Source organism: Parasteatoda tepidariorum, chromosome 5 (assembly GCF_982258835.1).
Source record: "Parasteatoda tepidariorum strain Cologne lab strain chromosome 5, Ptep-v5.0, whole genome shotgun sequence".
NCBI classification, from domain to species: Eukaryota; Metazoa; Arthropoda; class Arachnida; order Araneae; family Theridiidae; genus Parasteatoda; species Parasteatoda tepidariorum.
The window spans coordinates 94,255,492-94,282,793 of record NC_141759.1 but is presented as its reverse complement, the minus strand read 5'-3'; the positions used below and the strand labels follow the sequence as shown (position 1 = coordinate 94,282,793).

At 27.8% G+C, this 27,302-nt stretch overlaps 2 protein-coding genes across 2 annotated transcripts; one reads left to right on the top strand and one right to left on the bottom strand.

Moving 5' to 3' along the window:
• Positions 1 to 14,442: 14,442 nt before the first annotated feature.
• On the bottom strand, positions 14,443 to 15,382 carry LOC122269386 (protein lethal(2)essential for life). The gene has a single exon (XM_043042228.3). It carries the CDS (start codon positions 15,155 to 15,157, stop codon positions 14,648 to 14,650), a length of 510 nt encoding a protein of 169 aa, XP_042898162.1. The 5' UTR covers positions 15,158 to 15,382; the 3' UTR covers positions 14,443 to 14,647.
• A 1,983-nt stretch (positions 15,383 to 17,365) lies between these two features.
• LOC107450991 (protein lethal(2)essential for life) lies at positions 17,366 to 18,310 on the top strand. Its single transcript, XM_016066940.4, has one exon. It carries the CDS (start codon positions 17,633 to 17,635, stop codon positions 18,149 to 18,151), a length of 519 nt encoding a protein of 172 aa, XP_015922426.2. The 5' UTR covers positions 17,366 to 17,632; the 3' UTR covers positions 18,152 to 18,310.
• The last annotated feature ends 8,992 nt before the right edge of the window (positions 18,311 to 27,302 follow it).

Genomic DNA, 27,302 nt, shown 5'->3' with positions numbered 1-27,302 from the left:
TGTCCCACAGTGGACTGATCGTTAAGACACGGTTCCCAGCAGATCACCGAAGTCAAGTATCACTGGCTGCGGTCAGTGTGCGGGTGGGTGACCACTTGGATAAGTCTGCGTAGGGACCGAGGGTGTGCGGTACTGGCCCTCGTTAAACTGTTCTACCTTAAAGTGCTCGACTTCGTGTGCAAGGCGTTGGGCTAACGAAGCAGGGGTGCCATCCCCTCTGCGGAAGATCAAAATTGTGATGGCATGTCTTCGGATCGTCCTCAGGGATGTTTCCCAGACCGTCGCCAATAGCCCATTGTGCAGCTCTAGTGCGACGTAAATGAACAAATCAAATCAAACAAACAAAATATACAAATTTAACTTGAAACTAAAAATTCAAATATATACTGAGAAGTAATTGAAACGGTCATTTTGAAAGTTTTTCTTACTGCCAATTCATTTTCTTTTCCTATGCACATCAAATAACTTAAAATTATTGAGTCTTTTAAAAATGATTGAGTCAATTCGTTCTGAGCTAATTATTATTGAAATAGCCATTACTCAAAAATCATAATTAATGAAACACTTCGTACGAAGCAAAATTTTAGCTAGTAGTAAAAAAATCTGAAAATTTTAAAAATTGCAGTTAATTTCAGAACACTAACTACTAAAAAAATTGTTCATTTAAATAAACTCTCAGATCTTCGGAATTATTTTTTAAAGCTAAAGTGGTAGTAAAACGAAAAAAATGTTTTTGAAAGGTTCATAACCAATTTTTGAACGCATTTTACTGCCGGAATTAAGGATTTGAAAAATGTTAATAATTTTTGTTTTTTTCTGAAAAACACAAACAAAACATACAAATATCATTTGTTACTAAAAATTTAAAATGCGTACTGAGAAGTAATTGAAACGGTCATTTTGAAAGTTCTTCTTACTGCCAATTCATTTACTTTTCCTTTGCACATCAGATAACTTCTTTTAAAAATGATTGAGTCAATTCGTTCTGACCCAGAACCAATTATAATTCTTTTTTTTTCTTCTTTCCCCTAGACGTTTTTATTAAAATCTAATTCCTAAAACGTTTCAGTACCTCGTGTATTTATATAATGGAAAAAACAAATTAGAATCATTAATTAACTTATAAAAACTGGATGTTTTCGGTTTATCTATATCAGTTAACAATGTTGCAAAATCCGAAAAAAGATTTAATGTGGAAGAGATTATTTCAATGCAGGTTATTAATTGGGGAAATTTTTCAAACCATTGTTGGCTTGTTTTTTTGCACGCCAAATATAAAGAGTTCATTTGTTTTCTGCCATGATAAATAACGAAATGTTATTTAGAGGGTTGGGCATATTTTTAAAGGGTTAATGGGGGGCTTAGCTCGTCCTTCATTAGAGGATAAAAAAGGGCAAATTGTAAAGCTAAAAGGCGTTGCCAGTTTTCTGTGAGGATATTCTTTTTGCCAAACCTCGAATTCCAAATCATATCTTACACCATTTTATTGATGTCGACATTTAAATTCTATTGCTAAAATGTCTGAAGGATTAATTCGTATTTGTAGACATATTAAACTTTAAATTTTGTTTTCAACTCTTTGGAAGTTTGGAGTGCACGTCTAATGCTACGGTTTTATTATTATTATTTTGAAATTGTGTGCCGTATAAGGAAATAAATGCTTCACTAAGCTTGAATACTTTTTATTCTCGAACCTCATAGTTTTTTATCTTTTTCTTTCTTTCTTTTTATTAAATTTGTACACCTATTAGAAAACATATATTTCATTATACTTGAATACTTTTTATTATCGCACATCATCTTTATTATTATCCTTATTATTATTATTATTATAAATTTGTGCGCCGGGTAAGGGAGTATATGCTTCATTATACTTGAATACTTTTTTTTTCTCAAACATCATTTTTCTTGTGAGCCGTATAAGAAAATATTTGCTTAATTATACTTAAATACTTTTTGTTCTCCAACATCATCTTTATTATTCTTATTATTTATTATTATTATTAATTATTATTATTATTAATTATTATTATTATTAATTATTATTATTATTAATATTATTTTAAAATTGTGAGCCGTATAAGAAAATATATGTTTCATTATACTTGAATATTTTGTATTCTCGAATGTCATCATTATTATTATTATTATTAATAATAATATTACTTTAAAATTGAACGCCGTGTAAGGAAATATATGCTTCATTATACTTAAATACTTTTTTTCTCAAAAAATTTTTTTATGAGAAAATATATGCTTCATTACACTTGAATAATTCTTATTCCCTCATCGTTTTTTTCTTTTTCTTTTTTTTAATATTTTTAATTTGTACGCCTATTAGGAAATATATACTTCATTATACTTGAATACTTTTTATTCTCGCACATCATCTTTATTATTATTATTATTTTAAAGTTATGGGCCGAGAAAATATATGCTTCATTATACTTGAATATTTTGTATTCTCGAATATCATTTTTATTATGATTATTAATAATAATACAAATATTACTTTAAAATTGAGCGCCGTGTAAGGAAATATATGCTTCATTATACTTGAATACTTTTTGTTCTCAAACATCATCTTTTTTTATTATTATTAATAATAATAATATTTTAAATTTGTGCACTGGGTAAGGGAATATATGCTTCATTATACTTGAATACTTTTTCTTCTCAAACATCTTTTTCTTTTTGTGAGCCGTATAAGAAAATAAAAGTTTGAATACCTTTTATTCTCGAACATTATAGTTTTTTTTAATATTATTATTATTACTTTAAATTTCACCGCATGAGGAAATATACTTCATTATACTTGAATACCTCTTATTCTCGAACATCATCGGATATTTTTCAGGAATTTTATTAAAACTATAAAGATTTTAAATCGATATTTATAATTTATAATCGGTTGGTTGTTTATAATCTGTTTTGATTCAAGATTTATATATACAAACATTATTTACTAACTCTACAGGGCCCGGGCGTAACCCCGAAAAGGAAGAGGCTTAACTCCTAGGGAAGTTAGGGCTAGGGTAGTTGAATCCGGGTTCAAAAATACGCCCACTATTTGTTTACATTTCTGGGCTAGAACAGCCTTGGATATCCTTTAGATCAGGATTTATTAATTCGCAGAGATGCCAACTTCTCCGGACACGCCAAAATCATAAAAAAAAAAAAAAAAAAAAAAACAGTGAATAACTACGCAGCAAATTTTACAAATATTTGACTATTTTTGCTTGCTTTTTAAAAGGTATAGAGTGAAATAATTACTATAAAGTGGTGAATTATAAAAGCTTAGGAATTATTTAGAAATAGAGGTGGATAAAAATCTACTAAATTGAATTTATTAAACCAAGAATCACAACTACCACTTTAAAATATATATTTGCTGTCCGGAGCAAGTTAGCATCTCTGAATTCGATCATTTGTTGCTGTAGGTCACAGCAGTGTTTCCCAAACTTAAGACTTTTGTGTACCCTTTTTAAATTTTTCGTAACGCTGTGCACCACTAATAAAAAAATTAATGTATTTTTTACTATAAAAAATTGCACAAAAGTTAAAAATCACAACTGGCTGTTGGCACCACTAATTATTAACTGTTAACTCTACAAAAAATAGCCAATAGAAAAATACGTCATCATAAATTTTCATGGCTAGCTTTGTTTTAAAATTTTTTGAAACTTTCGTCTGCTGCAAGATATTTCACATAAGAAAGCGTACCCCCGTTAAACTGTTCCCGTACCCTTGGGGGTACGCGTACCACACTTTGGGAAGCACTGGGTTACAGCAAAACTGTAGAAATCAGTTATTTTACTCTAGCTAATGTGCGGATTAGCTAGGATGATTCGTTAAAGTTTTAGGGTGATTCGTTAAAGTGTTAGGGTGATTCTCTAAAATGTTAGGGTGATCCGTTTAAATTTTAGGATGATTTGTCAAAGTGTTAGGGTGATTCGCTAAAATGTTAGGGTGCTCCGTTTAAATTTAAGGATGATTTGTCAAAGTGTTAGAGTGATTCGTTAAAGTGTCAGTGTGATATCCGTTTAAGCTTTAGGTTTATCTGTTAAAGTGTTAGGATGATTCGTTCATTCTTCATATAACCTATAAGACGTAATCTGAACATTTCGTTACTAGCGCTCGTTAAAATGAAAATTGCATCGTTGATGGAACAACAATGATGTGCCTGTACGCTTAAATTAACATAAAGTCGTTTTTATTGATTTTTACTATCTAATAAATTACTACTATCTAATATACTAATATCTACTATCTAATATCTACTACTATCTAATATACTAATTACTACTATCTAATTTACTATCTAATATAACCTATAAGACGTAATCTGAACATTTCGTTACTAGGCACTCGTTAAAATGAAAATAAAATCGTTGATGGAACAACAATGATGTGTCTGTACGCTTAAATTAACATAAAGTCATTTTTATTGATTTTTACTATCTAATAAATTGAGTTAGTGCAATCAAACAATCAACACATTAGTAATAAAGTTAAATTACTAATTACTAATCACTCGAAAAATTTATTACATGGAATCGAATGGTTTAAAATACTACTGCAATTAAAGAAATTATCTTATTTGGGAAATTATTTCCCTTTGTATTGACTCGATCTAAAGTCAATATAATCAAACAATCAACAAAAAAGTTGAACAAAATTAGAGAAACAAATTTTTAAACTTAACGATACGAAGAACGTTAATGAGCACATTATCTTGGTAAATTGTGGAAAAACCTTGATTCCGCACTTAAACGGATCACTCTAGTTAATCAGCAGATATGCGGATCAGTAGTAACGTATACATTTAATCCTTTAAAGCAGAAGTTTTATTAAACATATTTCTCATTATTGTGCATTAATATTGATCAAAATAAGTGTGATATATTGTATTTAGCATTTTAATAATTTATGATAATGCAATACAGCACGAAACAACGGTGTCTTTTTCAGCGTTAAAGGTGAAATCGTTCAAACACGGCTCACTTTCAAACAATTTTTCAAATTAGCGCTTGTTTGGATAGTTATTTAGATATAAGAAAAACAGTTATTCGTAATTGAAATGTCTTTAATTTGCAAAATCAGTTATTGATAAATTTTTGAATATCAACTACTCATTTTGGATTTTAAATTTTAGTACGAATATAATCGATATGTATATATACGTATATATCAAGGGCGCCGGCAGAATAATATGAAAGGGGGTGCAACCCTCTAACAAACTACTCTCCCCGCTAAAAAAGAAAGTATTCTGTTACATTTTGCTTTGTTATTACATATACTTCCATCTGTTAATTTTTTTCATCAATTTTAATAGAGAAAATTCTTATGAATCCCCCGAATACATAGATTTAGTTAGTCAGGCCACACCGTTTTATCCAGCTGTAGCGGGGAGGCAGTCAAAATTGGCCTAACTCTTCCAGCTACTACGTGCACTATTAAACGCACTTTTAGTACAATGCGAAGCATTAAAACATGGAATCGGTTTACAATGTCTCACGAGAGATTAAGTAGTTTGTGCATGCTCAGTGTGCATAAGAAAAGATGACTCAGAATTCATTGAAAAAGTTATAAACAGATTTGGACAGCCAACAAGACGATTACAATTCTTGTTTGATAATACAATTTTTTAATTGTTATGTATCAATAATTACTTAATTATTTACTCTTGAATAAAAATATTTTTAATAAAAAAATTTTGTAATCGAATTTTTTTCTGTATCTCTTTAATTGTTTAAAAAAAGCCAGGGGGGTGCAAGTGCACCCCCTTGAACCCCGCTGCCGGCGCCCTTGATATATATATATATATATATATATATAAGTTCAAAATGAAGAATAAAACAAAGAAAAATTATAGACATATGAAAAAAAGGGGGTGGAAAATAATAAGTAAAAAAAAAAAAAAAAAAAAAACAGCAAACAATATTTTATTTAAAAAAAAAAAAAAAAAAAAAAAAAAAGTGAAATGTTAATTAAAAAACCGGAAAAAAAAAGATATAATCTTTTCTTCAGCCCACACGATTATATCCGCAAAACAGAGTGCTTTCTGATATTGTATCAATAAAGCCAAAGCAAAATATATTAATACAATAGTGTGAGGAGCACTCAAAAAAAAATTTTTATAAAATAACTACGTAAAAATAAATCATAAAAAGTAAATATAACATGTAAAAACAGATAATAAAATAAAATAAAAATAAAAAATAAAATAAAAATAAAAAACATTAAAAAGGGGGGACTATAAAGCGAGTAGCAAAATCATAACAACTTACGTGGACAGTTATTTTTCAAGAATGATTTAAAAATGTTTTCGCAGAAAGATTGCCAGATTACAAAATATGAAAACAAAAGATGAAAACAAAAGCGCAAATTGAGTGTAACAAAAGGGTTCTAAAGTGTCGTTCTTACTGCTCTGCTGAAGTGATTTGTTATTCTGAGTTTTGATTTGTTAGTTACCAAGGATGGGTCCGAAATGGATGTGCACAAGGTAATATTATACTGGATAATTTTAAAAATTGATCATAAATAGTTTTAGAAGATAGATGTTTATTTAAGAAAAAATATAAAATAGAAAAGAGAAACATAAATTGCCTGCTTTGTAAATAATTTTAGCCGCGGATTTGCACGATATCCGCGCCGGTTACTTATTGTTTTTCTTAACTTTCTTAGTGTTTTCTTATATTTATTTATTTATATATATATATATATATATATATATATATATATATATATATATATATATATATATATATATATATATATATATATATATATATATATATATATATATATATATATATATATATATACTCGTATTTTACTAGGAAAATTAGTTTCTTTATTGCGAAAGAGGTTCGAAAGACACTGTTAATGAGTATATTTTTCTGAGGATTGAGCGTTCGACTTTCGATGAGATGAACCGGGTTCGAATCCCGGCTATGGCTGGTCGATATGAATTCCGCATCCGGCTTGCACTGACCACAGTGCAGATGTGAAATATCCTCAGTGGTTGGCGGATCATGGGTTACAGTCCCCACGCCGTCAGGCTAACCGTAGGAAGTTCTCATGGTCATCCTCTCCATGTCACGCAAATGCGAGTTAGTTCCAACAAAAAGTCCCTCCACGAAGACAAATTTCTCCCAATTCTCGATCCAGGAGTTCCCTTGTCTTCTGGATTGGGTTTAAAATTACGAAACTACGTAGTTGAACATTAGCAGTCGCAAACCCAAAAATTGGGTCGGCTGTTCAATGACGGTTATGAAATAAAATATAAAATGAGCATGCTCTCACTTTACTAAAAAGAAAAATGATTTTTGACAGTTAGTAAAATTATTTTGTCAATCGCGAAAGACAATGTTAGTGGGTGCTCTCTCATTTTACCAGAAAAATAATTTTTGACAATTCTCGAAATTAAATTGTTAATTGCGAAAGAGCTTCGAAAGACTTTGTTAATGAATATATACTCTCATTTAACTAGAAAAATGACTTTTGTCAAAGATTTTCGATTTGTGGGGTACTTGAACCCCCCTGTTTAGCCGACACCGGGGCATGTTAGCATCCTCAAGTGAGAATCAATAAATGCTATACGAAGGCTATTACATGAGAAGTGTTGTGACGCGATAAGTCTGAAAAATCTCAGTGACCTCTAAAACGGTATAATTATTGACGCGTGACTTTGGGGAACTTCCGTGACTAAAGCGGCAGAAATCGTGATTGTTTCGCGAGACATATTATTCAAGATTATGACAAGGTATGAAAACGGTACATGAACTGACATCTTTAACTCCTCAACTCCAGTTGTCAGTTTTTTACGCTGTCAGAAGTTAGTAGTACCTCAGATGAAGTACAGAATACTTTAATGAAAATGAGTCATGCATGAATATAATGCAAACTTTTTACTTTTGATGTTGTTTATATATATATATATATATATATATATATATATATATATATATATATATATATATATATATATATATATATATATATATATATCCGTCGTTGAACAGTGGACCCAATTTTGCGTTTACGACTACTAATGTTCAACTCCGTAGCCTTGTAATTTTGAACCAATCCAGAAGACAAGGAAACTCCTGGATCAGTACCCCCAGAGGTATCGATTCGTTATGGGAACATGGAGGACTTTGCGACTCGACAGATTTAGCGTGCATCAGTCACCATTTATATCCGTTGCTGAACAGCCGACCCAATTTTGGGTATACGACTACTAATGTTGAACTCCGTAGCCTTGTAATTTTGAACCAATCCAGAAGACAAGGAAACTCCAGGATCAGTACCCCCAGAAATATTGATTTGTTATGGGAACATGGAGGACTTTGCGACTAGACAGATTGAGCGTGCATCAGTCACCATTTACTACACGGGGACTCTTCTGCCGGCGGGGATCGAACCCACGAACTTTTGGATACGGGCCCAGTGCCCTACCAACCAGGCTTCACTTTTAATGGTTTGAAAAAATGGTTATTGCGCATAATGAGCGTTTGAAAAAAAATATCAGCATTGATTGAAATGAGTATTGAAGAAAATAGTTCTAAACGCGTGTTTGAAAGAAAAAGGGACATAGCTTAAAATAAACGTTTTATTTTATTTTATCACCGGCGATGAACAGCCCACCCAATTCTGAGTTTACGACAGTCTATTTTCCACTCCTCAGCCTTGTAATTTTGAACCTACCCCAGAAGACAAGGGAACTCTTGGATCAAGCATCGGGACAAACAATCCTTCGTGGAGGACTTTCTGATGGAAATAACCCGCATTTACGTTACATGGAGAGGATAACTACGAAAGCCTCAAATGGAAAGCCCAACGGTAAAGGTATTCTAACCCATGATCCGTCTACCACTGAGGATATTTTACGTCAAAGCAGAATAATTTGTATCAATTAGCCACTGCAGCCGCACCTGTTTCACCTCAGTGTATGGCGAACGCTCCATTTCCTGAGCCACCATTGCTCTAAAACGTACGCTTGAAAAACATAGGAATCACGCGCATACTTTTTCTTAAGCGCGCTTTTTTAGCTAAATCCATTTTTTTTAATATTCGCGTTTTTTAAAGCTTCATGCGCAATCAGAACCAAAATTAAATAAATAAAAGATCACTTTAATTGAAATGAAAGATAATTTTGAAATGTTAATTGGAAGATTTAATTAAGATGCGAAAAAACGCAATTTTTCAGAAGAAATTTATTGATTTTTTTTTCTTCTTTACATCATTCATGCTATTATAAATACTCAAAACAAATTTCAGAACTTTTAGGCAGTCTATGAAAACTATTAAACATATGATAAGAATTTTGAGCATTTGCAAAAAATAATTGTGCGTAAGGCAACACAAAAGGAATTGGATATTACGTTAATCTACAATTTCATTGAGATAATTAAAACTTATTCCAAATTAATGAAATGAATAAAAAATGATACTAAGCTGCTATGAACAATTATTTCCTTATCGCATTTTTCTGGCCCTTTGGGTTCAATTATCAGAGTAGTTCGAACTCTGCCGTTCTTTGAATAAACGTACCTTTTTTCGGCAGATTTGGATTTTCGAGTACGAAAATTATCGAAGGAACACCAGATTTATTTTCACCCTTTTTTTATTAAGTGACGATCTTATATCAAAAGATAACTGCTGAATCGAGTTAATATCCCCCCATCTGTTTATTTGTTGAAATTAAAGAAAAATGATTAAAAGCATATTTAGAATTTTTCTTCCACGCCTTCCAATTTTCGATTGAATTCGGGTGTAAGAAATGAGGCCTCTTTAAAAATTTCTAAGAATATTTGGCTGTTCGAAGCTGTGCATATTTTTTTCTCATCATAGAAATATTTCCGCATCGAAATTAATTTAAAACATGGATTTAGATTTTCATAATTAAAAATAGATTCTCTTTTCAAAAATATATAATAAGCGAGCTGAGAGCATACCACTGAGTCACATTAAAAACTTTAAAAAAAAAAAAATTACCTACCTTCACTTTCTGCAAGTTCTTTTCAGAAAAGTGTAAAAATAAACCTTTTTGAGTTCTTAATCCTTAGTAGAAAATAAAAAATTAAATAATTTCTAATAATAATTTGGGGATAATATGAAAAAAAAGTTTGTTAAATTATTTTCTTCTATTAACAGATGGCAGCACAAATGCTAGTAAATTTCTGAAACCCAGCCAGAGGTGTCTTCGACACTCGCCCAACAATTTCTCCAGCGAACCACCAATCAACCAAATTCAATAAAAGTAATTGTTGGTTAAGGATGGTTCTCAACGTGTGTATAATAAAATAGGTTTAAACTTAAGTTTGAATAAAATCATGACACTGTTCTTTTAATTTAAAGAATACGAAGAAGGAAAAAAGATTACACGAATAAATGCATATTGTTGAAAATACTACTAGATGGCAGCACCACAAATTCGTAAGAAAAGGAAGATATAGTTACACATGCTTGGGAAAAATTAAAATCTCATTTGCTTCTAAAATTCATACTGCTTCCATCTAGTAGTGTTAATAAAAACAGAACAGCCAGAGAAGCCTTGAATGACAATTTTATATATAGATTTACTATAATGAATGACATTGTATTCAAAAATATATCTATGAAACAAAAATGATTAAAAATGCTTAAGATTTCTTTAAAAATTCCATTTTGTAGTGATTCTTAAAAGCCTGGCATAATCAGTTTCAAAATGAATGAGTCTCTTTAAATTTGAAATCGGAGAATGGTAGAGACCCTTTCATTTTGTAGAAATTCTTCACTACAGAAGTATAAAGAGATACAGCAAAAAAATATTTTACATTTGCATATTTCTAATTTACGGCCATAAGTCATAATAAGATACACAGAATATGAATTATACTGCCAGAGAGCTAATAATATTAGATACACGTATGTGAATCTCCGGTTTAAACTGAGTAGAAGAACATAAATATTTCAAATGTTACACGGAACCTAAAGCAGGAACAAACATACATATTGTTATATTATGGTCTACAATACAATAATGAATAGATTTTATAATTATTTAGAAAAAAATAATCAATTTTTAAAAAAATACTAAGTTTTATATAAGCGGAATGCAATACTTCATTAAATCTCAGTTTCAAAGTTATTTCAATTATGCAAACCACGCAAAACAAATAATTGTTGAAAAGGCACTAAATTTAATTATAAAAAAATACTTATTCTCGGGGGAAATATTTCAAAATTACGGAAAAAAAATACAAAAATTTAAAGTTATTAATGCTAAAAAATTATTAAGTTATAATATTAAAATATTAGAAAATTAAACATAAAAGGACATGCATATTCTTGATTGTATTATTTTTCAACAATAAGTAAAAATAAATTTAAAAGCTTTATATAGATCACAGAACTACTTCTGAGAATACTAATATTCTTGAAATAATATTTTTTCTTTCGACTTAATTGAATATTATTTAATAGAAATAATATTCAGAAATATAGTAGAATATTATTTAATATTATTCATAGAAAAAATATTATTTTTCTTGAAATAATATTTTTTCCTTCAACTTAGTAGAATATTATTTAATAGAAATAATATTCAGAAATATAGTAGAATATTATTTAATATTATTCATAGAAAAAATATTTTTCTTGAAATATTTTTTCTTTCAACTTAGTAGAATATTATTTAATAGCAATAATATTCAGAAATATAGTTGAATATTATTTAATATTATTCATAGAAAAAATATTATTTTTCTTGAAATAATATTTTTTCTTTCAACTTAGTAGAATAATATTTAATAGCAATAATATTCAGAAATATAGTAGAATGTTATTTATAGAAAAAATATTTTTTCTATTAAGTCAAAAGAAAAAATATTATTTCAATGATTAAATTATGTAATATTTAAAATGACTTGCTTTTTCAAGCATGTAGATTTAGTGTTATTTTCGAAAATCACTTCTGTTTGTGTAGAATTCTACCTAAATAACTTGCATGTTCTGTAATTTAAACAAAACTATTTAAGTTATAGTATATTATGAAATTTTAAGTAACTTAGTTATAAAATAACTGAAATATGTATTTAGTTTAAATCCTAAATGAAAAAAAAAATGCTTCCTTTAAAATTAAAATTTATACATAATACTTATAGAATATTATTTAATAGAAATAATATTCAGAAATATAGTAGAATATTATTTACAGAAAAGATTTATTTTTCTTGAAATAATATTTTTTCTACTAAGTCAAAAGAAAAAATATTATTTCAAGAAAAATTAAATTATGTAACATTTAAAATTACTTGCTTTTCAAGCATGTAGATTTAGTGTTATTTTCGAAAATCACTTATGTTTGTGTGGAATTCCACCCAAATAACTTACATGTTCTGGAATTTAAACAAAACTATTTAAGTTACATAATGAAATTTTAAATAACTTTGATAGAAAATAACTAAAATATGTATTTAGTTTTCATTCTAAATGAAAAAAATCTTTCCCTTAAAATTAAAGTTTATCTGTAACACTTAATGACCTTCAAAATACGTTTTCAAAAGTAACAAATCGGATATATTCAACCAGGGCAAAATTTGCCAACCAGCTACAGTACAATAATACAGAGGTAAATAGCGTTTAAAAAATGTTCCCATATGCAGATATGCCATATTAACATATTATCTTAAAACACATAGGGAATTATATTTCGAAACTACTTTAATTCAAGCTTATTTCTTAAAATTTTTCTTCATTTTAGAAATAACCTTGCAATGTTTACCATATTTGGAAAAATGCCTCAAATTAAGAATATTAATATTTTAATAATTTTAAAGTTTCACTTTTTGCAGAAAAGTGACCACAGTTAAAAATGCTGCAACTGGCCAATAGCAAATTTTTCTACTTTTGCCCTATACCCTCTCTTTAAAATGCACAATACTAACTTTCGTTTTTTACTATACAGCTAATAAATTTAAATTTTATTTAACAAAGTTTTGTACAACTGGGACGAGAAAGTTGCACTATTATGTTTGAGTTTTTCTTTTTCTTTGTGCCCATAAATTTAGGATTAGGTAGAGGTATTTAGAAAGATAACCAGGTGAAAAGAAACTCACAATTTAACCCTTTTTTATATTGTGGGAGTTTAAAAAAATAAGAAGTTGGTAAAGGTCAGTATTTTTTTGGTAACTTTACATTGAGTCAGGTTAACCAAAGGGTAGCGCAAATTACTGTAAGCATAAGTTTAATGTAATGCTTGAAAGAATAAAATAAAATTCACAATTTGCATAAAAATTTTATGTTTGGTAATTTTTGCTGCATTTTTCTTATTTTGTAATTTATCTTGGCAATTGTAACAGGCATCATCTTTTAAAACAGAACTGTTTTCTTCTAAAAATTAAGTCGTTATACATGTTAACTCTCAATTTCTATCAACAATTAAGAAAATAAGTTTAAGGATATTTAAAGTTGTTTAAAAAATATTTAATTTCATTTAAAATAATATATTTACTGTTATATAATCTTTAGCTTTGAAACATTAAATGTCATGTTTCATGCTTTATCTTAGGATTAATAGTTTAGAATAAGTTCCAAATTTTTAGCAAATACTGAAAAAAAAAAAAGTCTCAATTATATATCTACAGAAATTTTCTTCTACTTCATAATTGCTCACATTTAACAACTTGATCAATAATTCTCAGTTTAATACCTAAAATACGTAAAGAAATATCCACTATCATAAAATATTCATTAACTGTAAATTAATATTTTATCTAAGTGCTATGAAGTTTTCTTATTTGAGATTAGCAGCTTAATAAATTTGAAAATATAAGAACATTTTTATTAAAAATTTTAAATTTTCATACTAATAGTAAAGCAATTTAAAAATGCCAAACTTAAAGAAACAGAGCAGAAGATTAAAAAATATTAACAAATATAAATATTTCAAGTTTATTGTACTTTGTATAAAAAGTTAATTTGCAAATAAACATAGCTTCCAACTCTACAACTTTTAACATTTTCTAATTTTTAATTTATCTTAAAATTTTATGAAATAAAACAATTTTTAATTATTAACATTCACTTCTTAAACTTGAAAAAAAAAAAACTTAAATGAAAATTATCTTACTAATTAAAAATTGAAATTCTTTTAATAGTATTCAACACTACAATTTTAATACATTTCAGAATAATTGTAAAAAGTTTCAGCATTTATAATCAATAACTATTCTGATTATCAAATTAAGCAGATTTATATTAAAATTAAAACAGAATTTCTCATAGCTAATATGAATTTACTGTAATCTTAACATTGCCTACTTAATAAACCTAAATTAAATATTTCAAATTCCAATTTGAAATTAACTACTTTATAAATACTAAATTTCTAATTATGTTAACATTATATATAAAAAAAGTAATGTGTAAAAATGTAAATAAAGACATCAAAAATAATTTCAATTAAATATTTTAATGAACATTCAATGTTTACAAAAATGAGATTACTTACAGAATGATATTGACAACATAATGCTTTATCACAGGTATTATAATTCCAAATGGGTATTATAATTCCTAATAGGTAATACTATTAATAACACCTAGTTATTAGAACATCAAATATTCCAGTTCATTAAATATAAAGTCTCTAAAAGTTCTAATTACCCTCAGGCTTCTGAATAGTAATTGGAATGACTTTCTCATCAGTTGGAGGTGGTTCAATGGCTTTTTTAGGAGCTTCGATGACCAAAATTCCATTTGGAGTAAGAGAAGACTTCACGGTTTCAGGTTCGGTTCCATCAGGCAACATATAGCGTCGAGTAAACTCTCTGGTAATGAATCCGTGTTCGTCGGTCTTTTCTTCGTGTTTTCCGTGAATAACAACAGTATTATCAACAGTTTTCACACTTATTTCATCAGGCTTGAAGTGGCTAACATTCAATTTCACCTCGAAGTTATCTTTATCGTTCTTGACTTCGGACTGTCCAGAAGAATCTAAGTTCAGCTGGGTCCTGGGTCGAAGCAAATATCCACGATAGAGACGTGGTGGCAATAAATCAGAATCCATCAGACCCATTCCAAAGTTTTGGTCAAGAAGTGTTGCTGGATAATCAAAACTATCCCACCAAGAGCGACGGGATAACAAAGGCAATAGAGAGTAGGCCATTTTCAAAGTAAACAAGCGAAGAAATGAACAATAGCTCCAAAAGATTCGCTTTTAAACAGCACAGCAACTAATTCACTGGATGAAATTTGACAGCAAACTATCACGCTATGATCTCTGATCTGTCAAAACATAGCAGCGCTTCATTTTATATTCTCAGCTGTTATCCAGAATTTTCTCCAGCGAGCGAGATGTTACCATGGAAACAGCGTGAAAGTTCGGAGGCGTTCCACGAAGTTCTCTTCTGCTCTTTGTCAGTAATTTGGCGTCTTATCGCTTTTTTGGCAATACGAGTTCTTTTTATGATTTTGATATTCAATTAAAGCTTTTTTTTCCTTCTTTCTTTAAAAAAATTCTTTTTTTCTTAATCAGGAAGAACATTTAAAACACGTCAGAAAGTAAACTCAATGAGATCTATTTTATGTAAAATTTTGTTTAAAAAAATGTTCATTAGCTAGTTATTAATTTTTGTATTCAAATTAGGAAAAAAAAATGTGAAAACAAACAAATTTGAGGCAGTTTCTCATTTTATTTATTTAATTACTAATTTTTATGAAAAACAGGGACTTTCTTAGGCAGTAAAATTTTCTTACAACTTTACTAGTCAAAAATAATCATCATAAAATTATTGGTAACCTCATAAATTGAACATAGCAATATGCTTTAAAGTAAACATTAAATAATAATAATAATAACAATAATTATCATTTGAAAAATTATTTTTAGCAATTCAATTAGGAAATGCAATTAAATAAACTAGTTTCAAAAATGTTTTCTTAATTTTTCAAAGCTTTCATTAGTGGAAGATTTTAATTTGTTTCTTTTGTTTTCAACATGGAAATTGTTTGTCGAACAATATTTTTACTTTTTATTTGAAAATTAAAAAAAAAGAAAAATAATTAAAAGTATAGAATTTTTTTTAACATTTAAGCAAAATTAAATTGTGACTACCTAATTTAAGTGATTTAAGATAAATATGTATGCATAAATATGTATTACAGTTTTGTGAAATTATGATCGAAAACTATGAAAGCTTTCGAAAAGAAATAAATTTTTAAGTATTCGAGAGATTAATTATTTGCGTTTCTAAATTTTTAATACATAAATTTCAAATTGAATTTTCTTATAATTATTTACAATTTTTTTAAATAAAAAGATAATAATAAAATATAAGGAAAGATAAATAAATAATTTCTAATGAAAAGCCTTAAAATCATTTTTCCGGTATAACATAAAAATATAAATTATAAAAAGCAAATTTCTTATTTTTTTAAAAACATTGTTGGGGAAAAGAGATTGTAATTGTTGTGAAAACAGTGTCCTACTTGTAATCTCAAATTGACTCGACATTAAAATAGTAATCATTTCGATTTTTCTATGAATTTATTATTATATTTAAATAAAGCATTATTTTAATTATTATTTGATTTAAACATTAAAATGAATGAATTATTATTTATAATTATTTTGAATTTATCAATAAAGTTTATTAAATGTATTATTTACATTAAAAATTTATTTTTTCTTGCGACGTTTTAATTTTATAGAGAATGAAATGTTGCTTAAAATAAAAAATGCTAAGCTTTAACGTTTCTTGAATAACTGTATAAATAAATGATAGAATGTAAAAATAGCCAAATTAAAATTTTAAAAAGGTATTGTAAAAGCTCGATTTGATGAAATTATTATTATTTTTTGTATGTGTGTGTGGTTTATACGCAGATAAATGCATAAAAAAATAAATAATGTTTTTATTCTTCAAATTTTTTAGCAATATTAGTCTTTACATAAATTTACAAAATGATCATAAATGACGCATGAACATTATTTAATTGAGTAGAATGTAGCATTGGAAACGTGCAATTTCCTCGGCAAAGAATTTTTTAAAATTTTTTTATTATATTCATGTAATTAATTTATATTTCGATCGCGGAATTAAATCGAATTTAATTTATAGTTTTTGAATTTAACATTAGCAGCATTCGTAAATAATAAATTTTCATCTCATATAAATGATATTTCAGATATTTAGCGTACATTGTATTAGCTTATTTATTTTGTAAAATTATATAATAAAAAAAATTCATTTTTGTAAAAAATAAATAAATAAGTTAGAATTTTCTTCGTTTGGATCTCTTTACTTTCGCCAAACAAGCAACAGGCGCGCCTCCATGTATGGTAACCTTTACTCTGTAGACTAACCAATGAGAGTTCAGAGAATTCTCCAGTAAAATCATTTTCTCTCTAGAAAACTCTCGAGAAGATGTAAACACTATATTTAAACTGTCGAATTTTAGCAAAATGTTAGATTTGGTGATAGAATCTTGCTGTTGTTATTATTTCCTAACAGTTTTGAGTCTAAGCTATTTGTGAATTACTCGGTGAGTTTGAACTGTGATTGATATTGTTCTACTTTAAAATCTAAGATATTTCTGTGTTGCTCAGTGAGTTTGACATATTGTTTTGTGATCTCTCAACATGTTGGCCTCTCGAATTCTTCATGACCTCTACGATCCTTTTGAACTGCGATCACCTAGATTAGGACTGTTTGACGACTATTTTCAACCAGCTCATATACATCTGAACATAGTTCACCCTCGACGACGTCAAACCAGCACTTCGTCAACTGATGATTCCAACAGCTTCAAAATGATGCTAAACGTCAAACATTTCAGACCCGACGAAATTGACGTTAAAACAGTTGACGATTATGTAGTGGTTCGCGGAAAACACGAGGAGCAAGCAGATGAACATGGTTTTGTTTCCAGAGAATTTACCCGACGCTACAAACTACCTGATGATGTCGAGCCCGATAAAGTGGTCACTTCTCTCAGCCAGGATGGAATTCTGACCATCAAAGCACCCAGGAAACAGCTAGAGCCTCCTCCTAAAAATGAACGAGTTGTACCGATTACTATTCAGAAACCAGCTGTTGTTGAAGAAGCTCAGAAACAACAACAAATGCAGGAACAGGCTTCTGCGGAAGAAAACAAATGATTGGTGAACTGTTAAGTTGAACTGTTAGTTTGCTACATTGTGTAAATTTTTGTAAATGATCTTCGTTTACTATTTTTCTGTGATATCATCCAAGTCTTTATCAGCATAGTTCAATACTGTGGAATAATTATTTCAAATAAAGGTTAAGTGAGTAAAAAAGGTTTCATTCATTTCTCCAATTTTACACCATATTATTTAATGTTTATTTTTTTTTTAATTAATTTTTTCATGGTATTAATTGGATTAATTAATGGAAATTTAATTTTTAATATCTTAACTGCATTTCAGAACCTTGTTTAATTATTCAAATGTTGAAAGTATATTAGTAGCTATATAATTAAGTCCATATCTTATATAATATATTCTCTCTATATTTTGATAATCTTTGAAAAGACTGTTTTTAGTGACAAATTAATGTAGATTATTATAAAATTTAAGTAGGTATATTTTATTTTATGATTGGAAAAAGTTTGACATTCAAGTATAGTATGTTTAAATCTTAATCCTATCATGGTCTCAATAAATTAAAATTTTTATTGGCAATCTGAGATCATGTACCATAGACAAATTTTTTGTTTCTGTTGACTTCCATTTTTTAATATTGGAAACAAAACATATTAACTAATTTTTGAATGTCAGTTTGTATATCAGATTAGATCTTTACACTAGATCAGATAAGATGTATATCAGATCTTTTAAATAAAAATATCTTTTATGGTCTAATGAAATTAATATTGTAAGTTCTCGAAACAAAATTTAAAAATAAAATTAGTTTTCTATATTTAACTACATTCGTGTCAATGTATTACATTAATTACATTAGTGTTATGTCTAATATTAGTGTTAATGTATTTGTTTAAAATTATATAAGATTACTCTATTTGAGACAAATATTTTCTTAATTGAAATTTTACATGGCAATATCTTTTAGTTTTGTTGGTATATAGTTATGGTTTATGAGTGATGGTTTTGCAAAGTCTTCAATTTGGCTAAAATTGGCATATATTCTAGTAGTACTAAAGTAGTCACTTAAATATTTTAATTTTTGTTATAAGCAGGGTTGGCAGGTTTTTGACATGTGACAGTTTTTGACAGTTTAGACCATGGTTTAAACCGTCACGTCAAAAACCTCACTGTCGAAAATGTCAAAATTAAATTTCACATATGAATATAGGTTTAATACATAAAATTTATATATTTTTTTATAAAGGATAGTGTTTCTAAATATGTTCTAGAAAAAATAAATTAAAAATTTTGAAGAAACACTTATATTTTGAATAGTAACCAAAATCTTGTACTTTTGAAAGCTCACATCTTTTGTAATATTATGTATTCATTTTCATGTGTTATTGAAAATCTGCAGTGATATTATTAAGAAATTTATTTATAACCAAATTTAGTGTATAGTATAGATTATACTAAAAATTAGACATTTTTAAAGATAAACATTAGCAGTTTTGTACATTAGACATCTTTTAAAGAAAAATCTTTTTAATATTCTTTTAAATCTTCTTAATAATCTTTTTAACATAAGACAATACAAATTTAAGTGCTTTCTGTTAAATACACAGAGTAGTTAGTGTCGATTTACAGCATATTCAGCCTATTCATTTACTATGCTGAAAATTTAGTTTACCCAAATACTTGTGAATTTCATTTTGCTGAATACTATATACATAGTTTTGTTGAATATCTAAATATTCAGCTGTTGAATAATTACTTCTTGCTTTCAATATATGCATTATTTGTCTTCTTAATACAAGTGGGGGAAAAAATTAGGAGGTAAAAATTGTTTTAAAATGATAAGTGTAATAATTATAAATAAATATAATAAACAATATGAATTATATTTATCATTATTCACAAATATAACTACTTTTAAATTCAAATTAACAATCTGGATAATAAAGATATTCGGTATAACATTAAATTTTTTTTTCATACACTTGTATCAAGTTTGTATTTATACAACATAACTTGTAAGTTCCTTATAAATATTAGTTATATGTTCCTCCTTATATGTCAAAAATACATAGTAATAAACTTTTAATTTTCTGAAGTATCAAAAAAAATTTTTTTTTTTCAAAATATAAATATTTAAAAAAATTTTGTGCAAAATTTTTCTGCACATGCATTTGAATATAAATTTCTGAGATTTTAAATCTGTTATTTTACCTTTATTTTAAAACCTGCTGATTACCTATAGTATAATTAAATTTCAATATAATGCATGGCAACAGTTGGTAGTTTTGAAGTTTATATATTTTTTTGGCAAACTTTAGTTTTTGACATTTTTGACGGTTTAAACCAGTATTATACCCTTGTCATGTCAAAAACCACTTTTTGACGTCAAAAACCCAACCCTGGTTATAAGTGTATCAGCATGAAATTTCAGTAGGTTTTTAACATTAATTATAGACGATAATAAAAACATGTAATTTAAATATACGAGAAAATTTTAGGTAGATTATATCAGATTCCATGTTCAGCACCAGTGACAACAAAAATGTATAATAAAAAAATACATATTTTGGTAATTGAAATTTACAAATAAAACTAGATTTTGCACTTTCTTAGCAAAATGTGATGTGTTTCATTTTGACAATTCATAAAGTGGGACATATGTGAAAAAAAGCAAACAAAATTATTTTCTTTAGAATTTTTTAAATTTTTTTTTTTTTTTGCATTTTTGAGCAATGTCATATAGTTCTAATTTTTTTGCCCCTTTCTTCTGTAAATTTAGCTTCAATTGTTTCATATTTTATTTTTTTACTGAGAAGCTGCAAAGGTTAGATAATCAATACAACCCAAAATCAAAACTTCTACCACTTTCTGACAAACAAAACAATTGGAATTTATTAGAGGACTTCATTTAAAATCACAAAGTATGTTTCAAACGAAACAACTTGAAAGCTCTATTCTATAGTTAATGCTGAAAATTGTGAGAATATGAACATTTAAAATTTTTTTTCTTTTTTAAAGGTATTTGTTAAAAAAAAGAAGTTTTAAATTTTAAAATCACATAAAATGTATTAATACCTGGGCAAGTTTTTGACACATGACGGTTTATACCATGGTTTTTACCGTCATGTCAAAAACCCATAGTTTTGAGAAAACTGTATTTTAATTTGAGTTTAACTGCTTATGATTTAAAATTACCTAATTCATTTTTGGGCAATAAAATTAGAAAAAAAGTTGCTAAAAGATATTTAAGAACAGATGTTTGCATTTTCCCAACATGATTATATCAAATCATACTATTTAAAGTAAAATATTAGGATACTAAACAAAATTTTCAACATTTCCAAGCATCATTTTGTTTGGCATATTACATTACTGAAGAATGTCAAGTCATTCCTGACTTAGAGTTTGTTAGTAGTTACAAGTTTTGAAAGTTTTGTTTAGCTTATTTCTAATATTTAAGAAATGCCAAATTTTAAGTTTTTCTTTTTAGTTCTTGAATTTATTAATAGTTCCAAGTTTTTTTGTTTGTTTGTTTATTTCTAACAATTAAGAAGTGCAAAATTTTTAATCCTTTGCAAATCAAGCTATAATGATAAAAGTTAAGTATCACTATTTTCAATAAGTATATTACAATATTTCTGTATGAATGTATATCCTTCTATAAGAATATATGTATATGGTTGCAAAATCAATAGCAATTATTTACAACATTTATTTATAAAGGCAATTAAGTGAAAATAATATATTGTCTGCTATATGCCATAAATTAAAGAAAACAGTAGGTTTTTGACAGTTTTTACCGGTAAAGACTGTCCATGTTTTACCACTGTCATGTCAAAAACCAGTTTTTGACGGCAAAAACCCAACCCTGATTAATACGCTCTCTAATAATATACTTATAAAAATTTAACCAGTTAAGAATCTCCGTGGCAGAATCTAAGAAAGATACTTATAAAAAATTTATCCATTTGAGAATCTCCGTGGCAGAATCACAGTGACACGACAACATTTTCGCAGAACGTTAGAGCTCTTGCAGAAAGTTTTTCGGCAGTTTTTGATATTAATTTTCACGTATTGTTTGAAATATATAAATATCCTGATATATTTCAAACAATATGGAAAATTTGAATCATGCATTTGAATATTTACTTTTTAAAGCAATAATTGCATCGAATTTTTGGGGCAGTTATTGCTGTTGATTTCTCCATAGTTCTTAAATCCGATATTTTTTAGATATAATTTATTACAACAATCTAATCTCGAACGGAAACACGCATTTGAGGAGTCTGATTCGCATGATTTCTTCTTTTTTTCGACGATTTTATGGATTTCATTCTTTTTTTAAAAATTTTTTTTTATAGAGATGATTATTTACAAAATTCGAAGAGGGACATAACTTGTGCTCCCCGCCCCAACAAAATACAAGAATATCTCTCATGATATTAGAATAAAAATTTTTCATGCATTCAATTAAAAAATATTAGTTTTTTTTTTGCACTTTTGCTTCTTTAAATTAGTAACATATATGTTTGTTATTGTTAAAAATATTAGTGCTAGAGAGTTTGTCGCAGATTGTTTGAAACAATTCTGCCACAGGGTTGAGAAAAATCCTAATAAAGTAAATAATTGCAATAGTAATCAGAATTAAACCTATAAATAGATATACAACCTTCTATTAAACCCATTACAAATAATTTTATCAGTGTGTAATTATTATTTAAACAGTGAGTTAATTTTGATTCAAATTGAATATGAATAAAAAAGCAGTGCTTTCAAGGGATGGGGGCTTGTGATCAAAGGACACGCAGGGCGGGCCACTCTTAAAAAACGCTTAGGGTGGACACAGTATGTATACAGAGAGAAAAATTTTTCCGCTGTGGGAGGACGGTGATTGTTGGGTTGGCCCTAAAAAGATTCAAGAATTAATAACCAACTATCATTTTGTGTTAGAAATATAAAATAATATTGAACTTGTACCACATATGCTTGGGGAGGAGAGATTTTATTTTATATTATAACCGTCGTTGAACAGCCGACCCAATTTTTTGGGTTTACGACTACTAACGTTCAACTCCGTAGCCTTGTAATTTTGAACCAATCCATAAGGAAACTCCTGGATCAGTACCCCCAGGGGTATTGATTTGTTATGGGAACATGAAGGACTTTGCGACTCGACAGATTTAGCGTGCATCAGTCACCATTTACTACATGGGGAGTCTTCGGCCGGCGGGGATGGAACCCATGAACTCTTGGATATGGGCTCAGTGTCCTACCAACCTGGCTATCCCGGCCTCACTTTTGATGGTTTTAAAAAATGGTTATTGCTCATAGTGTGCGTTTGAAAAAAAAATTAGCATTAATCGAAATGCGTATTTAAGAAAATAATTTTAAACGCGTGTTTGAAAGAAAAAGGGACATTGCTTAAAATATACGTTTTATTTTATTTTATCTCCGGCGATGAACAACCGACCCAATTCTGAGTTTATGACAATCTATTTTCCACTCCTAAGCCTTGAACCTACCCAGAAGACAAGGGAACTCTTGGATCAAGCATCGGGACAAGCAAGCCTTCGTGGAGGACTTTCTGATGAAACTAACCCGCATTTACGTTATATAGAGAGGAAAACCACGAAAGCCTCAAATGGAAAACCGGACGGCAACTTGATTCTAACCCATGATTCGTGTACCACTAAGGATATTTTACGTCAGAGCAGAATAATTTGTATCAATCAGCAACCGTAGCCGCACCTGGGTCACCTCAGTGTATGGCGAAAGCTCCATTCCCTGAGCCACCGTTGCTCTAAAATGTACGCTTGAAAAACATAGGAATCGCTCAAAATATGCATTCGTAAAAAAAAAAAAAGAGAGAGAGAGAGGTCATATCTTACTCAAACTGAGAGTTTAAGAAAATGGGCACAGTATTCTGATTTTTTTTCTTTTGAAAAAAAAAAAAAAAATAAATAAATAAATAAAAAAATAAACAAAAAAAAAAAAACTATAGTCATGACTATTGATCCATTTAAAGGAATTAATTCGTGAATAATAATTGTTCTTAGTGTTTTTTTAAAGAAAAAATAGAAGCTGATTTTCATATTGATTTGATACATGCTGCTTTTAAGAGTTAAGTGCTAAAAGGTCAAGTTCAATGTAAAAAGGTTATTTCATGCTACGTTCAGTTTCCTTTCAAAACGCGCATACTTTTTCTTAAGCGCGCTCTTTTAACTAAACCCATTTTTTTAAAATTCGCATTTTTATCCGTTTTTTAAAGCTTCATGCGCAATGAAAACCGAAATTAATTAAATAAAAGATCACTTTAATTGAGATGGAAGATAATTTTGAAATGTTAATTGGAAGATTTAATTAAGATGCGAAAAAACGCAATTTTTCAGAAGAAATTTATTGATTTTTTTTTTCTTCTTCTTTACTTCATTCATGCTATTATAAATACTCAAAACAAATTTCAGAACTATTAGGCAGTCTATAAAAACTATTAAACATATGATAAGAATTTTGAGCATTTGCAAAAAAATAATTGTGCGTAAGGCAACACAAGAGGAATTGGATATTACGTTAATCTACAATTTCATTGAGATAATTAAAACTTATTCCAAATTAATGAAATGAATAAAAAATGGTACTAAGATGCTATGAAAAATTATTTCCTTATCGCATTTTTCTGGCCCTTTGGGTTCAATTATCAGAGTAGTTCGAACTGTACCGTTCTTTGAATAAACGTACCTTTTTCCGGCAGATTTGTATTTTCGAGTACGAAAATTATCGAAGGAACGCCAGATTTATTTTCACCCTTTTTTATTAAGTGACGATCTTATATCAAAAGATAACTGCTGAATCGAGTTAATATCCCCCCATCTGTTTATTTGTTGAAATTAAAGAAAAATGATTAAAAGCATATTTAGAATTTTTCTTCCACGCCTTCCAATTTTCGATTGAATTCGGGTGTAAGAAATGAGGCCTCTTTAAAAATTTTTAAGAATATTTGGCTGTTCGAAGCTGTGCATATTTTTTACTTATCATAGAAATATTTCCGCATCGAAATTAATTTAAAACATGGATTTAGATTTTCATAAATAAAAATAGATTCTCTTTTCAAAAATATATAATAAGCGAGCTGAGAGCATACCACTGAGTCTCATTCAAAACTTTAAAAAAAAAAAATTACCTACCTTCACTTTCTGCAAGTTCTTTTCAGAAAAGTGTAAAAATAAACCTTTTTGAGTTCTTAATCCTTAGTAGAAAAAAAAAATAAAATTAATTCTAATAATAATTTGGGGATAATATGAAAAAAAAAGTTTGTTAAATTATTTTCTTCTATTAACAGATGGCAGCACAAATGCTAGTAAATTTCTGAAACCCAGAGGTGTCTTCGACACTTGCCCAACAATTTCTCCAGCGAACCACCAATCAACCAAATTCAATAAAAGTAATTGTTGGTTAAGGATGGTTCTCAACGTGTGTATAATAAAATAGGTTTAAACTTAAGTTTGAATAAAATCATGACACTGTTCTTTTAATTTAAAGAATACGAAGAAGGAAAAAAGATTACACGAATAAATGCATATTGTTGAAAATACTACTAGATGGCAGCACCACAAATTCGTAAGAAAAGGAAGATATAGTGCTTGGGAAAAATTAAAATCTCATTTGCTTCTAAAATTCATACTGCTGCCATCTAGTAGTGTTAATAAAAACAGAACAACCAGAGAAGCCTTGAATGACAATTTTATATATAGATTTACTATAATGAATGACATTGTATTCAAAAATATATCTATGAAACAAAAATGATTAAAAGTGCTTAAGATTTCTTTAAAAATTCCATTTTGTAGTGATTCTTAAATGCCTGGCATAATCAGTTTCAAAATGAATGAGTCTCTTTAAATTTGAAATCGGAGAATGGTAGAGACCCTTTCATTTTGTAGAAATTCTTCACTACCGAAGTATAAAGAGATACAGCAAAAAAATATTTTACATTTGCATATTTCTAATTTACGGTCATAAGTCATAACAAGATACACAGAATATGAATTATACTGCCAGAGAGCTAATAATATTAGATACACGTATGTGAATCTCCGGTTTAAACTGAGTAGAAGAACATAAATATTTCAAATGTTACACGGAACCTAAAGCAGGAACAAACATACTGTTATATTATGGTCTACAATACAATAATGAATAGATTTTATAATTACTTAGAAAAAAATAATCAATTTTTAAAAAAATACTAAGTTTTATATAAGCGGAATGCAATACTTCATTAAATCTCAGTTTCAAAGCTATTTCAATTATGCAAACCACGCAAAACAAATAATTGTTGAAAAGAAACTAAATTTAATTATAAAAAAATACTTATTCTCGGGGGTAATATTTCAAAATTACGGAAAAAAAATCCAAAAATTTAAAGTTATTAATGCTAAAAAATTATTAAGTTATAATATTAAAATATTACAAAATTAAACATAAAAGGGCATGCATATTCTTGATTGTATTATTTTTCAACAATAAGTAAAAATAAATTTAAAAGCTTTATATAGATCACAGAACTACTTCTGAGAATACTAATATTCTTGAAATAATATTTTTTCTTTCGACTTAATTGAATATTATTTAATAGAAATAATATTCAGAAATATAGTAGAATATTATTTAATATTATTCATAGAAAAAATATTATTTTTCTTGAAATAATATTTTTTCCTTCAACTTAGTAGAATATTATTTAATAGAAATAATATTCAGAAATATAGTAGAATATTATTTAATATTATTCATAGAAAAAATATTATTTTTCTTGAAATAATATTTTTTCTTTCAACTTAGTAGAATATTATTTAATAGCAATAATATTCAGAAATATAGTTGAATATTATTTAATATTATTCATAGAAAAAAGATTATTTTTCTTGAAATAATATTTTTTCTTTCAACTTAGTAGAATATTATTTAATAGAAATAATATTCAGAAACATAGTAGAATATTATTTAATATTATTCATAGAAAAAATATTATTTTTCTTGAAATAATATTTTTTCTTTCAACTTAGTAGAATAATATTTAATAGCAATAATATTCAGAAATATAGTAGAATATTATTTATGGAAAAAATATTTTTTCTATTAAGTCAAAAGAAAAAATATTATTTCAAGAATAATTAAATTATGTAAT

Excerpts from the sequence above, each read along its gene's own strand:
- LOC107450991 (XM_016066940.4), top strand. The coding sequence starts at position 17,633 with ATGTTGGCCTCTCGAATTCTTCATGACCTCTACGATCCTTTTGAACTG.
- LOC122269386 (XM_043042228.3), bottom strand. The coding sequence starts at position 15,157 with ATGGCCTACTCTCTATTGCCTTTGTTATCCCGTCGCTCTTGGTGGGAT.